This window comes from Xyrauchen texanus, chromosome 2 (assembly GCF_025860055.1).
Source record: "Xyrauchen texanus isolate HMW12.3.18 chromosome 2, RBS_HiC_50CHRs, whole genome shotgun sequence".
Lineage (NCBI taxonomy): Eukaryota > Metazoa > Chordata > Actinopteri > Cypriniformes > Catostomidae > Xyrauchen > Xyrauchen texanus.
In genome coordinates this window covers 1,294,676-1,309,230 of record NC_068277.1, presented here as the reverse complement: position 1 = coordinate 1,309,230, position 14,555 = coordinate 1,294,676, and the positions used below count along the sequence as shown (strand labels likewise).

Genomic DNA, 14,555 nt, shown 5'->3' with positions numbered 1-14,555 from the left:
AAAGCAAATTTACTCCGTACAAACAAGAAAACTAAACTTAAAACCGGGGATGAAATTTGGTTCGAAAAAGAATGTAAAATTAAAAGAAAACTACTCAGACAGATCTCTAACCAAAAACATAGAGAGCCACACAAATCTAAAACCAGACAAAACTACTATAAAGCACTCAGGGATTATAAAAATACAATACGTCACAAAAAGCAACAACACCTAAACCACACTCTTAATGAAATTGAAGACTGTGGCTCAGAACTGATAGTCACTCTTTGTCCCTCAGGATACTGTGAAACATCTCTGTCCTCTAGAAAGCACGAAAGAATCACACGTGGGAGAGATTCAGGGGGCATCATAATCTGGCACATACAAGAAATTGATAATTACATCCAAGCAATTAAAAAAGAAGAATCACACATCTGGCTCAACATCAACAAGCACCTTTTCCAAACATCAAAAGACGTGTTCTTATGTGCTCTTTATATTCCTCCCCCTGAATCTCCTTACTATAATGAGAACATCTGTGAATCTCTCCACTTCCAGGCCCAGGGAAGTGTGTTTATCTGTGGGGATCTAAATGCCAGAACAGGATCCCTTCCTGACTACACTACAGAAAATGGGAATAACCAGTTTTTTTCACAGAACTTCCCACAAAACACTAAACTTCCCATGGTTTAATTCCGATGCCCAAGTGAATAAAAAAGGAAGCTCCTGATTGAGCTCTGTACCTCGTCAATGGCAGGGTGAAGGGGGGATTCTCTGGGAACATCTACAGTTCATTTTATGGTTGCTCAACAGTAGAATACATGATCACAGATTTAGATCTATTCTCTTTCAGACCACTAACACCCCTATCAGATCACAGCCAAATTACCATTTATCTAAAAAAAGGACAAAACATTTGAACATAACTTCACAGCCCAGTAAGCTGTACAACATTAGAGAGAAATACAGATGGGTGCAATACAGCACAGAAAAATATGTGACAGCAATGGACCATCCAAAAGTATGCTCACTTATAAACAACTTCCTCTGCAGAGTTTATCCTCATGATGGAGATGTGGAAAACATCAATTATATATTTGATTATTTGGCAACTTTATCGAACCTCAAATCCTCCAAGAAATACCATAAAACCAAACGAGAATGAAAAATGGTTTGATTTAGACTGTAAAACAATGAGGAAAAAATGAAGACAATTATCAAATGAAAAACACAGACAACCAAACCATGCAGATCTGCACCATCAATATTGTGAGGAACTTAAACAGTATAAAAATACACTCGGAACAAAGAGAGATCAGTGCATGCAAAACCAGATCAAAACTATTGCAGAATCGATACAGTCGAACACATTCTGGGACAATTCCTTGAATACAAAACAATGTGAACAAGTTTTGTAAAGGCATTCTTAGGGTAGAGAAACACACCTAATAATGCATGCAGGGCAGAATTAGGCCAATACCCTCTATTAATCCACATTGAGAAAAGGAAACATCTAACTGAGTGACCCCCAACTCTTATCATTTTAAAGCCCTTAAAAACCATGAAGTGAACACTGAGAAGAGTCCCATCATCCAGCTGGCCTGAAACTCCACAAACAGACAATAATCAGCCTCAGGACATGGACACCCTCATCCACACAATCCGGCCCAAACAAATGATTAACGCACAAAAATAAAACTACCAAACTTATTGGAATGAAACACAAAAACAAAGTAAACTACAATGTTATTTGTCCCTAAACAGAGATTACACGACAGCAGAATACCCAAGTACAGTCAGAGACACAAACTGAGGAAACAGATGACAAGAGACAGACAGCCTGACTATAGAGAAGGGCAGAAACAGACAGACAGACAGACAGACAGACAGAGAGACTATAGAGAAGGGCAGATATAGACAGACAGACAGACAGACAGACTATAGAGAAGGGCAGATATAGACAGACAGACAGACTATAGAGAAGGGCAGATACAGACAGACAGACTATAGAGAAGGGCAGATACAGACAGACAGACAGACAGACTATAGAGAAGGGCAGATACAGACAGACAGACAGAATATAGAGAAGGGCAGATACAGACAGACAGACACAGACTATAGAGAAGGGCAGATACAGACAGACAGACAGACAGACTATAGAGAAGGGCAGATACAGACAGACAGCCTGACTATAGAGAAGGGCAGATACAGACAGACAGACAGACAGACTATAGAGAAGGGCAGATACAGACAGACAGCCTGACTATAGAGAAGGGCAGAAACAGACAGACAGACAGACAGACAGACAGACTATAGAGAAGGGCAGATACAGACAGACATATAATATATGTATTATATGTTTAATATATGTATTCCATCCATCCATCCATCGTCAACCGCTTATCCTGTGTACAGGGTCACGGGGGGCTGGAGCCTATCCCAACTAACATTGGGCGAAAGGCGGGGGACACCCTGGACAGGTCGCCAGTCCATCGCAGGGCCACACATAGACAGACATACACTCACACTCACCTCCACATCCACACCTAGGGCAATTTTTTTGGAGACACCAATTAACCTAGCCTGCATGTCTTTTGGATGGTGGGAGGAAGCCGGAGTACCCGGAGAGAACATGCAAACTCCACACAGAAAGGCTGGGGCAACCAGGGTTTGAACCCACATCCTTCTTGCTGTGAGGCGACAGTGCTAACCGCTGCACCACCGTGCCGTGGATCAATGTGCTTCTCATCTTCTAGATGGAGAGGTGAAGTATCTGCTTTATGCTGACGACCTTGTTCTACTGTCTCCTACTGAACAAGGACTACAGCTGTAGCTGGACATAGTAGACAAATACTGTCAAGACTGGGCCCTAGCAGTAAATATGAAGAAAACTAATGTGTACTAACGGCCAAAGTGTCAAGAAAACAAATACCAGTTTACTATAAATAATCATCTAATTGAACACAGCATGAGTTATACCTATCTTGGTATAACAATAACAGCATCAGGGAGTTTCAACATGGCAGTGAATGCACTCAAAGAAAAAGCTTGAAGAGCCCTAAACGCAATTAAGAGAACATTTTATAATCTCCAAATTCCAATTAAAATCTGGCTGAAAATATTTGATAGTGTCATCAGCCTATTGTGCTGTATGGTAGTGAAGTGTGGGGTCCACTCAGTCATCACAGCTATACACGCTGGGACAAACGCCCAACAGAATCTTTACATGCAGAATTCTGCAGCTACATCTTACATGTACACAGAAATACACCAACACATGCATGTAGAGCAGAATTAGGCAGATACCCACTGATAATTAGCATTCAAAAGAGAGCACTTAAATTCTTTATTCACCTTAAATCCAGCCCCCGAGACACCCTTCAATCCAAAGCCCTCCAAATCCAAGAGCTGAGCCCAGAAAAGAGTCCCCTACATCAGTTGGTGCTGAGACTAATCGTCCCCCCTCAAACACACTTTGACCAGTCTCACATCAACACTGTTCTCCAAACACCAATCAGAGTAAACAAAATTATATCGCAAAGAAACCAATCTGGAACATTGGAAAGAAGAAACTAAAAGCCAAAGTCAATCTGAATGTTATCTGGCCCTAAACAGAGAGTATGAGTTGGCAAAATATCTCTTTACTGTCAGAGATAGAAAACAGAGACAGACCCTAACCAAGTACAGGCTCAGTGACCACACATTGGCAATTGAAACAGGAAGACACAAAAAATCTGAATAACAGAATATGTGGTCACTGTTGGACAGGTGAGGTCAAGACAGAAATGCACTTCCTCCTAAAATGTGAAACATTCAGAGAAAAAAGGAATGTTTACTTAAACAAGTTTAACTCTGAAACTTCAGAATTTAAAAACCTAAATGACCTCTCAACATTACAAATACTTCTAGAAGGAGACAGGGCACATCTTGCTGCCCAATATGTATCAGCATGCCACAACCTGAGGGACAGTGAAAGATCTGGACAAACACGCACACACACAATGTGATGGTCAATTAAATAATAAGAATAATAATAATAATAATAATAATTTATATATTACTGTTATTTATATATTACTAATAATTATATTATATACTGTCCAAGTTATTGGACAAAATGTATTTTGCTTTTATTCTATTTTATTTATTCTATATGATGCTTTGGCAACATTGTTTTTGAGAAACTTTCATGCCAATAAACCCCATTGAATTGAGAGAGAGCGAGAGAGAGAGAGAGAGAGACACAGAGACAGACAGACAGAGAGAGAGAGAGACAGAGACAGACAGACAGAGAGAGAGAGACACAGAGACAGACAGACAGAGAGAGAGAGAGAGACAGAGACAGACAGACAGAGAGAGATAGACATGCCAATAAAGTTCATTTGAATTGAGAGAGAGAGAAAAGACAGATGAGAAGAGTGTGAAAATAAGTGAGAACAGATAGGAGAAGAGGGAGAAGACACCGGAGAACAGAAGAAAAAAGGCTGGAGAGTGTGAACAAATATCAAATGGATCTCAGAAACGGGATTGCTTTCTGGAACTGAAGAAAACGAGCGATTGGATGAGAATTGGATGAAACGCAGTTTAAAAGCGAAGACAATGAAAGCAGCAATTCATCTCTCTTAAAACAGAATCCTGGAGATCACGGTTTCTCCGGTCTGTTCTGATCACAGAAAGGTTGAAAAACTACGATGAATGCTAATAATAAAATGCATCTGACCATAAAAGTGTGTATAGTTAGGAGAGCATCATACATAATCATTTTAAAGGGATTTTGATTTTAAAAACACTTTGCATGTCTTCCCGTCCAATCAGTTCTGGTACAGAGTGAACGCTGTCGTGTTTGTCTACTCGCCGATTATTTTATTTTTGTTGGTTCATTGTTGATTTTATTATTATGAAAAGTCTTTTAATAATTTAAAACACTGCTACGTTCACCGGTGACCTGGATTAGAAGTGTGTGGACATCGTCTCTTGTGTCAATCCGGTGTCGCCTGATGAAGAACATGCTCTGCCTTCTATTATCCATATTGTCCAGCTGGAGTTTTGTTGATATTCCTTGCCAGCTTCAACAGAGTGAATCCTGTGCATTTACGGGTTTATGATACTCTAACATGGTTCTACACTATCTCCCCTCAGAACTATGGTGTTTGAAATCTTCAGTCCGCCTGTCAGCGGAAGTTTACCATCGTGCTGCCCTGGGGATTGCACATCCCGGTCTGTGCATTGAGGATCTCCACAAATGAGATCCCCGGCTGGCTCCCTGCACAACAACCATATTCCGAATATTCAGTCTTCGGCTACCTGTGGACACATACTCCAGCTTCGAGACTCAGTTATTGAAAGTCGATGTCTCAAGTCCCGTTTTTCCTCCCAATTTCAACAAGGATTCAACAATTTTTGGACTTTCGGTCTGGACTAGTGTCTCGTGGTCAGATTTCTGATTCTTGGGGACTTTAACATACATATATGCTGTCCATCAAAGCCTATTGTTTGCACATTTCTCTCCCTCATTGAATCATTACATTTTGTACGACAAATTACTGGTCCAACCCACATTAAGGGTCAACTGGTATTATCTTGTGGCATTACGGTGTCTAATGTTGAGGTTGTGGTCACTGGTGTTTCTGACCATTATTCTATAGTGTTTGATATAGCGCCCCCTTCGTATTTCCTGGAGGAACATTGTCTTGTTTCGCTGTGTACTGTACTAAATGTATATGGTTGAAACGACAATAAAAACCACTTGACTTGACCGATTATAAACAGTTCATTAGCAAATGGTGTTGTTCAAAGCTCTCTTAAACATGCTATTGTACATCCTCTGCTAAATAAAACCCTCTTTAGATCCAGCAGTTCACAATAATTATAGACCAATCTCAAAACTGCCTTTCATATCAAAGATGTTAGAGAGAGTTGTCTACACACAGCTCTAATCTTACCTACATAAGTTCAACATCTCAGATAAATTCAGTCAAGCTTCAGATGTCTACACAGTACTGAATCTGCACTGTTGAAGGAGACTAATTCATATTCTCATTTCCTTGGATTCAGGCTCTCATGTGGTTTTAGTATTGTTGGATCTCAGTGCCGCATTTGACACTGAAGACGATCTAAAAGAATATCATGATCAATAGTGTATGGTTGGCATTCAGGGCATGGCCCTCCAGTGGTTTGCCTCTTATTTGAAAGGTAGACTGTTTTGTATTAACTTAGAAACTCTACATCGGCTCCTCTAATATGTGGGGTCCCTCAAGGGTTAATTCTAGGACCCTTACTATTCTCTGTGTACATGCGCATGTCTTATTAAAATGCTGATGACACTCAATTATTATTATTAATATTATTTCATCTCGCTTAGATTACTGTAATTCTCTGTGGAATTAATTGTGTGAAGCACATCGCTCAGTGGCTGTTGTATAAATTTTTATATAAATAAACTTTGAATATTAATGCATTTACATCTCGGCTCGTGAGCAGAAGTGAGATAGATTTTACTACAATGGTTAATCTATAGTAAATATGGTTACTATATAGACACAGTATACTATATTGAAACCATGGTTTCCGACAAAAACAAAACATGATTGGCCTACAACAGCTTCTACAATATTACCACAGAAAAACCACGATAGTACATCAGAACTAATTACACATGCAAACACAACAATGACTAAAGGTTTGCATAGCATGCAGACATGATTTTACTCATGAGATTTCACAGAATGAGTTTCATTCTGAGTCATTTGTGTCATCATTGAGTCTGTCATGTATTTGGCGCCATCTCCTGGAGGTCATATGTAACACTGTGCTTCATGTGGATTATCTAATGATCTATACATCTGATTATCTTGTGTGTGAAACCATGGTAAATGTATTGCTCTAAGGGACTCCATGGTCAACAGACATGTGTGTGCACACCATTCATGCAGCACCAGCAACTGATACAACAGCACTGATCAATTCAGGCAGAGCTTCACTTTCAGTGATGTACAGAGAGTAAATAAGAGTGCTATACGTCAGTCACGCTGCACGTTTGAGTGGATTAAAGTCTCAATTTTAATCTATTCATCACATGTTGCTTCAAAAAAACAAGATCTGTTAATGTTTGAGATCTTAAACCCAGCATGAATTAAACCAAAAACTGTGACTCTCAAAACTCTGCAACATCATTAAAAGGCCAGAGCAAACACACAATCACATATAGTGGGGTTTAAAAGACTGTTTCAAATCTTCAAAACTGAGAAAATTTGTTCATTTCCATGTTTAATTTAGATTCTGACTCAAAGAAACTTTGTGAAACCCGATGCGTGCCATTTTTAAGCACGCATCGGGTTTCCCTCAATTATTCTCTTATTGCGATTCAACAGCGCGCATATTCCACCTGCATCCGCTTTATATTTTTATCGTGATTAAACTGCGTGCATTTTCTCCTCTGCGGTACACAGATTATTGCATCAATCTCAAAGCACCACTTATCAAGAACAACCACCACCACCAACAACAAACAATTTTGTGAGGGATTCACATGAATCTCAAACCCTCACCGCTCGGGAACAATCAACAACAAACAATTTGCGGTAAGTCATGGCATCCACTCATGTTATTTCTTCCTGCACTGCATGTCACATGTTTACAATAGCCTCCTCCGTCAGCAGTGAGGGATTCAAATGTGATAAATGTAAGGAATTAGTCAGGCTGACAGAGAAGATTAATGAGTTAGAGACTCGCATTCGAACGCTAGTGGAGGTCAGTGAGAAAGAGAAGCCGGTAGATACTGTTCACAGCGAGCAACATACACACTTTGGTTCCGGCTGTAGAGCCCCTGCAGCAGGGCATTTGGGTGATGTCTCGGCAGCATACTTGCTCAGCAAATAGACACCACTCTCCCGTTCATGTAAGGGTTTCCAATCGATCCCCACTCAGTGATACACCCACTGAGAATCATGTTGAAAGAGCCCTTGATATTGGCGATTCTATTGTAAGGAACGTGGAAATAGAGACTCCAGCCACTATTGTGAATTCATTTCGGGGGCCAGAGCATCTGATATCAAATCAAATATACAAGTACTAGCTAATGCTAAATGTAAAATTGTTATCCATGTCGGCACTAACAACGTCTGGCTTCGCCAGTCAGAGATCACTACAGATAACGTTAAAGAGGTGTGTGAATTTGCAAAAATTATGTCAGACACTGTAATATGCTCTGGTCCCCTCCCTGCTCGTCATGGTGACGAGGTTTATAGTAGACTAGTGTCACTGAATGGCTGGATGTCTGAGTGGTGTCTGAAGAATAAAGTAGGATTTTTTGGGGTAGACCTGACCTGCTAAAGAGAGACAACTCCATCCCTCCAAGGAAGGTGCAGCTCTCCTCTCTAGTAATTTGGCTCATAGTCTTAATAATGATAGTATTTGACTAACTGGGGCCCAGGTCAGGAAGCAGACAAACTAGTTAATCCGAACGTCTGCTAGCTGCCTTGAGACATCACAAAGGTCACATAAACTACAACACATAGAGACTGTATCACCTAGATATCTCATATAGAGACTGTGTCTGTTCCCCGAACTACCAAACACAATACCCTCACTAAATCATTTAGAAAAAATTTGATTAAGGTCAAACTTGAACAAAACAATCAAATAAAAAATACACGTCATATAACAATAGGGCTAATAAACATTAGATTTCTTTCTACCAAGCACTTATTGTAAATGAAATGATTACAGATCAAAGATTAGATGTACTCTGTTTGACTGAAACCTGGCTTAAACCGGATGAATATATTAATTTAAATGTAAATGAATCTACTCCCCCAGGTTATTGTTATAAACATGAGCCACATCTGAAGGGTCAAGGAGGAGGTGTTGCTACAATTTACAGTGAAGTTTTTGGTGTTACTCAGAGGACAGGATATAAATGTAAGTCTTTTGAACTAATAATGCTTAATGTGACACTGTCAGATATAAATCAAAAATCTCTGTCGTCTTTTGTCCTTGTTACAGTGTATATATAGATCACCCGGGCCTTATTCTGATTTCCTTGGAAATCTGAAATTTTCTATCAGATCTTGTAGTTACTGTAGTTAGAGCTTTAATTGTTGGTGACTTCAACATTCACATAGATAATGAAAAAGATACATTGGGATTAGCATTTATCAATATTCTCAACTCTCTTGGAGTCAGACAAAATGTAATAGGACCAACTCATTGCCATAATCATACGCTAGATTTAATTCTGTCATATGGAGTTGATGTTGATAATATAGAAATTCTGCAGCACAGCAATGACATCTCGGATCATTACCTCATCTCTTGTATGCTGCGATCAGCTAATGTTACTTAATCTAAACCATGCTATCATTCAGGTAGATCTATTCTTTCGACCACTAAATATAGCTTCACTAATAATCTTTCAGATCTATTTCATACACTCAATAAACCCCAAAGCCCAGAAGAACTTGATGAAATAACAAAAAAAAAATAAAAATACAGTCTCCTCTAGTACTCCTGATTTTGTCGCCCCACTTCGATTAAAGAAAATTAAAGAAATAAGCCCTGAACCATGGTACAATGATCAAACTCATGCTCTCAAGAGAGCAGCTCGGAAAATCGAGCACATGTGGAAAAATGCAAAATTAGAAGTATTTTGTGGTGCTTGGAAGGATAGTGTCTGTAGATACAGGCACTAAAAGCTGCCAGGTCAGCATATTTTAGTAAACTCATAGAAAATAATCACAACAATCCTAGATGTTTATTCAGTACTGTGGCTAAATTGGTTAGGAATAAAGCCTCAACAGAACCAGATATTACGTCGCAGCACAAGATTAATGACTTCATGAATTTCTTTACAGATAAAATTGAAATAATCAGAAACAAAATTGGAATTATGCAATAATCTGTCATAGCACCTCAGAAAACAGTGTCTACTAATTTTACTCACATGCAACTTCAATCCTTCACTGTCATAGGTCATGAAGAGCGAACAAAACTTATCGAAACATCAAAAGCCACAACATGTTTGTTAGATCCTATACCAACTAAGCTCTTAAAAGAGGTATCCCCTGTAATCTCAGAACCTCTTCTTAATATTATTAACTCCTCGTTATGCTTCGGACATGTCCCAAGAAACTTTATAATGGCAGTTATCAAACCGCTTATTAAGAAGCCACAACTTGATCCTGGAGAACTGGCTAATTATAGACCGATTTCAAATCTCCCGTTTATGTCAAAAATACTAGAAAAAGTAGTATCCTACCAAATATGTTCAATTCTACGGAGAAATCGTATATACAAAGAATTTCAGTCAGGATTTAGGCCTCATCACAGTACAGAGACTGCACTTATCAGAGTTACAAATGACTTGCTCTTATCATCTGATCGCGGCTGCATTTCTCTTTTAGTGCTTTTAGATCTTAGTGCTGCATTCGACATGATAGATCACGACATTCTCTTGAATAGGCTGGAGAATTATGTTGGCATTTGTGGAGTTGCATTAGCATGATTTAGGTCATATTTAGCAGACCACTTGCACTATGTATGTGTAAATGAGGAATTGTCAAACCAAACAAAAGTAAAGTATGGAGTGCCACAGGGATCAGTTTTAGAACCACTGCTTTTCTCCATATGCTTCCCCTGGGAGATATTATCAGGAATCGTGGAATAAGTTTCCACTGCTATGCCGACGATACACAACTTTATATTTCTTCAAAACCTGATGAGATTTCACAATTCTCGAAATTAGCAGCATGTATCAATGAAATCAATGATTGGATGGCTACTCAATTTTGACAAAACAGAGGTACTAATTATTGGACCAAAAACCTCTAAAAAGAAGCCACTAAAATATAATTTGACTCTTGATGGATGTACTGTTACATCATCTTCAAAGGCGAAGAACTTAGGCATTGTTATATTTGATACCAATCTGTCCTTTGAAAATCAAATTACCAATGTTTGTAGAACAGCATTCTTCCACCTAAGAAATATTGCTAAATTACGGCACATGCTCTCTGGTGCTGATGCCGAAAAACTCATTCATGCGTTCATGACCTCAAGACTAGATTAATGTAATGCATTACTGGGAGGATGTCCAGCAAGATCAATAAATAAACTTCAATTGGTTCAAAATGCAGCAGCCAGGGTGCTAACGAGAACCAAGAAATATGATTATATTAGCCTCATTTTATCATAGTTACCTGTTAAATTCCTTATTAATTTAAAAATTCTGTTAACTACATACAAAGCTTTGAATGGTCTAGCTCTGCAGTACTTAAGTGACCTTCTACCATGCTATATTCCATCACGTTTATTACAATCACACAATACTGGCCTGTTAATAGTTCCTAGAATATCAAAATCCACAAAAGGAGGTAGATCCTTTTCATATTTGGCTCCTAAACTATGGAATAGTCTCCCTAACACTGTTCGAGATGCAGACACACTCTCGCAGTTTAAGTCTAGACTAAAGACTCTTTAGTCTTTAGTCTAGTCTAATCTATTTAGCCTGGCATACACCTAATTTATCCTCCAACCCACAATTAGGCTGCTTTAGTTCAGTCTGCCGGAACCAGAAACATTGATCATGATTTATAACTCTGCAATAAATTGAATGGCATATATGCTTATATTATTTTATTTGTTTCCTTGTCTCAACCTCGGGATTCCTATCCTGAGGTCACCAGAACCGGCTGGATCCAGCACCATTCATGCTTCGTGTTGGACTCCACTGCTACATGTCGCAGAATGATGATGACTAAATGCAGCCGGTGCCAGCCAAACATCACTTCAGTCTATTATGATGAACTGATGCCAACTCCAACCATAAGACATGGGATACTGAACCTTGGATTTAGGATGGACCCCACGAACCTCACCGAAATTACCGGCCAGGTTGAACTGTGTTTCACATTCCTGATCTCTGCCTGCATCACCTCGGTCTATTGATGGACTACGATCTTGAAATGGAATGCATAGACTAACAATTCCCAACAAAAGCCTTTATCAGCCAATTAACAAGGACAATTACACCTATGTCAAATTTTGCAATTAATCAAGGATGGACTTCAAAGACACTGTTCATTAATCTTACAGTTCATACACAATCGATGTTTAAACACTGACCCTTAACACTTCGTTTAATAATTTTAAATCATGACTTTAACTATACATAAGTAATATTTACATTATATTCATGCTGCTAGCCAGATGGAAACTGGCCCCCACAGTGAGTCTGGTTTAGGGTTAGGGTGGGGTTAGTCAGAGGGGAACTGGCCCCCACAGTGAGTCTGGTTTAGGGTTAGGGTGGGGTTAGTCAGAGGGGAACTGGCCCCCACAGTGAGTCTGGTTTAGGGTTAGGGTGGAGTTAGTCAGAGGGGAACTGGCCCCCACAGTGAGTCTGGTTTAGGGTTAGGGTGGGTTTAGTCAGAGGAGAACTGGCCCCCACAGTGAGTCTGGTTTAGGGTTAGGGTGGGGTTAGTCAGAGGGGAACTGGCCCCCACAGTGAGTCTGGTTTAGGGTTAGGGTTAGGGTGGGGTTAGTCAGAGGGGAACTGGCCCCCACAGTGAGTCTGGTTTAGGGTTAGGGTGGGGTTAGTCAGAGGGGAACTGGCCCCCACAGTGAGTCTGGTTTAGGGTTAGGGTGGGGTTAGTCAGAGGGGAACTGACCCCCACAGTGAGTCTGGTTTAGGGTTAGGGTGGGGTTAGTCAGAGGAGAACTGGCCCCCACAGTGAGTCTGGTTTAGGGTTAGGGTGGGGTTAGTCAGAGGGGAACTGGCCCTCACAGTGAGTCTAGTTTAGGGTTAGGGTGGGGTTAGTCAGAGGGGAACTGGCCCCCACAGTGAGTCTGGTTTCTCCCAAGGTTATTTTTCTCCATTAATTAACATCTTATGGAGTTTTGTGTTCTTTCAGTCGCCTTCTGCTGCTCACTGAGGTTATTAATACAATTATTATATAATGACTTATTTTTAAACACGATTAAGAATCGTACTTTATCCAATTACACAATGATGATTTATCGACTTTATAGACATTACAGTTTTATCGTCTGTTAATGCTGATCTTCTGTAAAACTGCTTTGAAACGATGTGTGTTGTGAAAGGCGCTATACAAATAAAATTGACTTAACCTAAAATAAAGTGGGACTGAAATATTTCAGTTTCCAAAATTTTATGAACGATGTAGTTACAACATTTACCAGTGTTCAACTCTGTGTGTGTGTGTGTTTGTGTGTTTGGGAGTCGTACCTTCTTTGCAGTATTTCCCTCTGAAGCGAGTGTGTGAGCAGTCACATTGCACTTCTCCAAACTGAACGCTGCAGTATCCTCCATTTAGACACGGGTTCTGTTTACTGCACAGATACTCCAGATCGTTCTGAATGCCGTTGCTGTTGAGCAGAGTCGGAGGCATCTCGCCCACCTTTAGGTTGGAGATTAAACCCAGAAACGGAGGCTCGTATTTCACCGTGCTGGACGTGAGAGCGGACAGACGGACATCCGGAGGAATCCCGCCCACAAACAGGTCGCTGACCACGGCCATCTCCTTGCGCTTGGAACGCACTTCGGCCACTTTGGTCTCCCCGTCCACCATGAGCATGGTCTCGCGATAGTTTCGGGTGAGCAGAACCATGTGCCAGCGGTCATCGTTGACGCGTGTCTCCATCTGGAGCGTGGCCGGTTCTGCGCAGTGGATGGCAAATCGCAGATGCAGGTGTCCATAGCCAATGAGCAGCTCCAGGAAATCACAGTTCCCGCCGTCATCAAGGTACAGCACCAGCGCTTTGCTCACGTTGGTTTTCAAGCTAAAGCTGAGCTCTCCGATGGAGCCCGCCTCCCAACGGGCATAACGTGCCCACTGACCGGGCGCCCCGCCAAATTCAAGGGCCCCTGCGGACAGAAAGAGTCCAGATAATACTACTGGCCACAGAGACCACCAACACCTTGTGTTCATTTTACCCATCCTAATCCGATCTCAAAAGACTCCACTCCAGCGCAGAGGTCCGATTGTTACTCTGTTTGTGTTTACTAGGCAAGACTGAGATACAGCATTTATCCTTTACTGGAGGAAATACGTGCAGAGAATAAAACCTTCCAAAGCAGAATTCACAACCCTGCCAGCTCAGCACAAGTGCTTCTGCAACACTGCATGAGTTTCTGCTCGTTTTTCCCTCTCTTCTCTATCCAGACTCCATTCATAGTCCCTCCATTCATCGGAGTGTCAGGAACAGGCAACGGGTGCTTTCTGTTTTTATCCCCAAATGAAGTTTGGAAAGAAAGTCTTCTGATGGATGGTCGATTGATGTTTGAGTACGGAGGGAAGAACAGCTATCTGGCGTCCTGTCGAGCACTGTTGCGGGTCATGATTGACTGTTTATTTGTGATTCATGCGTTCACGCTTGTCCAAACAGTTTTATCATACAAGATTATTTACTGCCCTCCAGATACCTATAAGACAAGAACAAACAAACAAACACTCTTATTAGATAAAATGTGCATCACAACATTAAAACTTTGATATGAAGTAAAAAACTATTTAAAAATCAGACAAAAAGATAAAAAAGGTACAAGTGTGTGTACTTAACAA

The 14,555-nt window shown here is 40.4% G+C and overlaps 1 protein-coding gene across 7 annotated transcripts in view; it reads right to left on the bottom strand.

Annotated features, from left to right (window-relative positions):
• The window catches only part of nrxn2b (neurexin 2b), a 786,445-nt gene that overhangs the window by 695,397 nt on the left and 76,493 nt on the right, over positions 1-14,555 (bottom strand). For all 7 annotated transcript variants that reach the window (XM_052140149.1, XM_052140185.1, XM_052140162.1 and 4 more), the window contains exon 2: positions 13,220-14,416. In XM_052140149.1, the coding sequence (XP_051996109.1) occupies positions 13,220-13,931 (712 nt within the window). In that variant the 5' untranslated portion in view covers positions 13,932-14,416. The remainder of the gene's footprint in view (positions 1-13,219; positions 14,417-14,555) is intronic.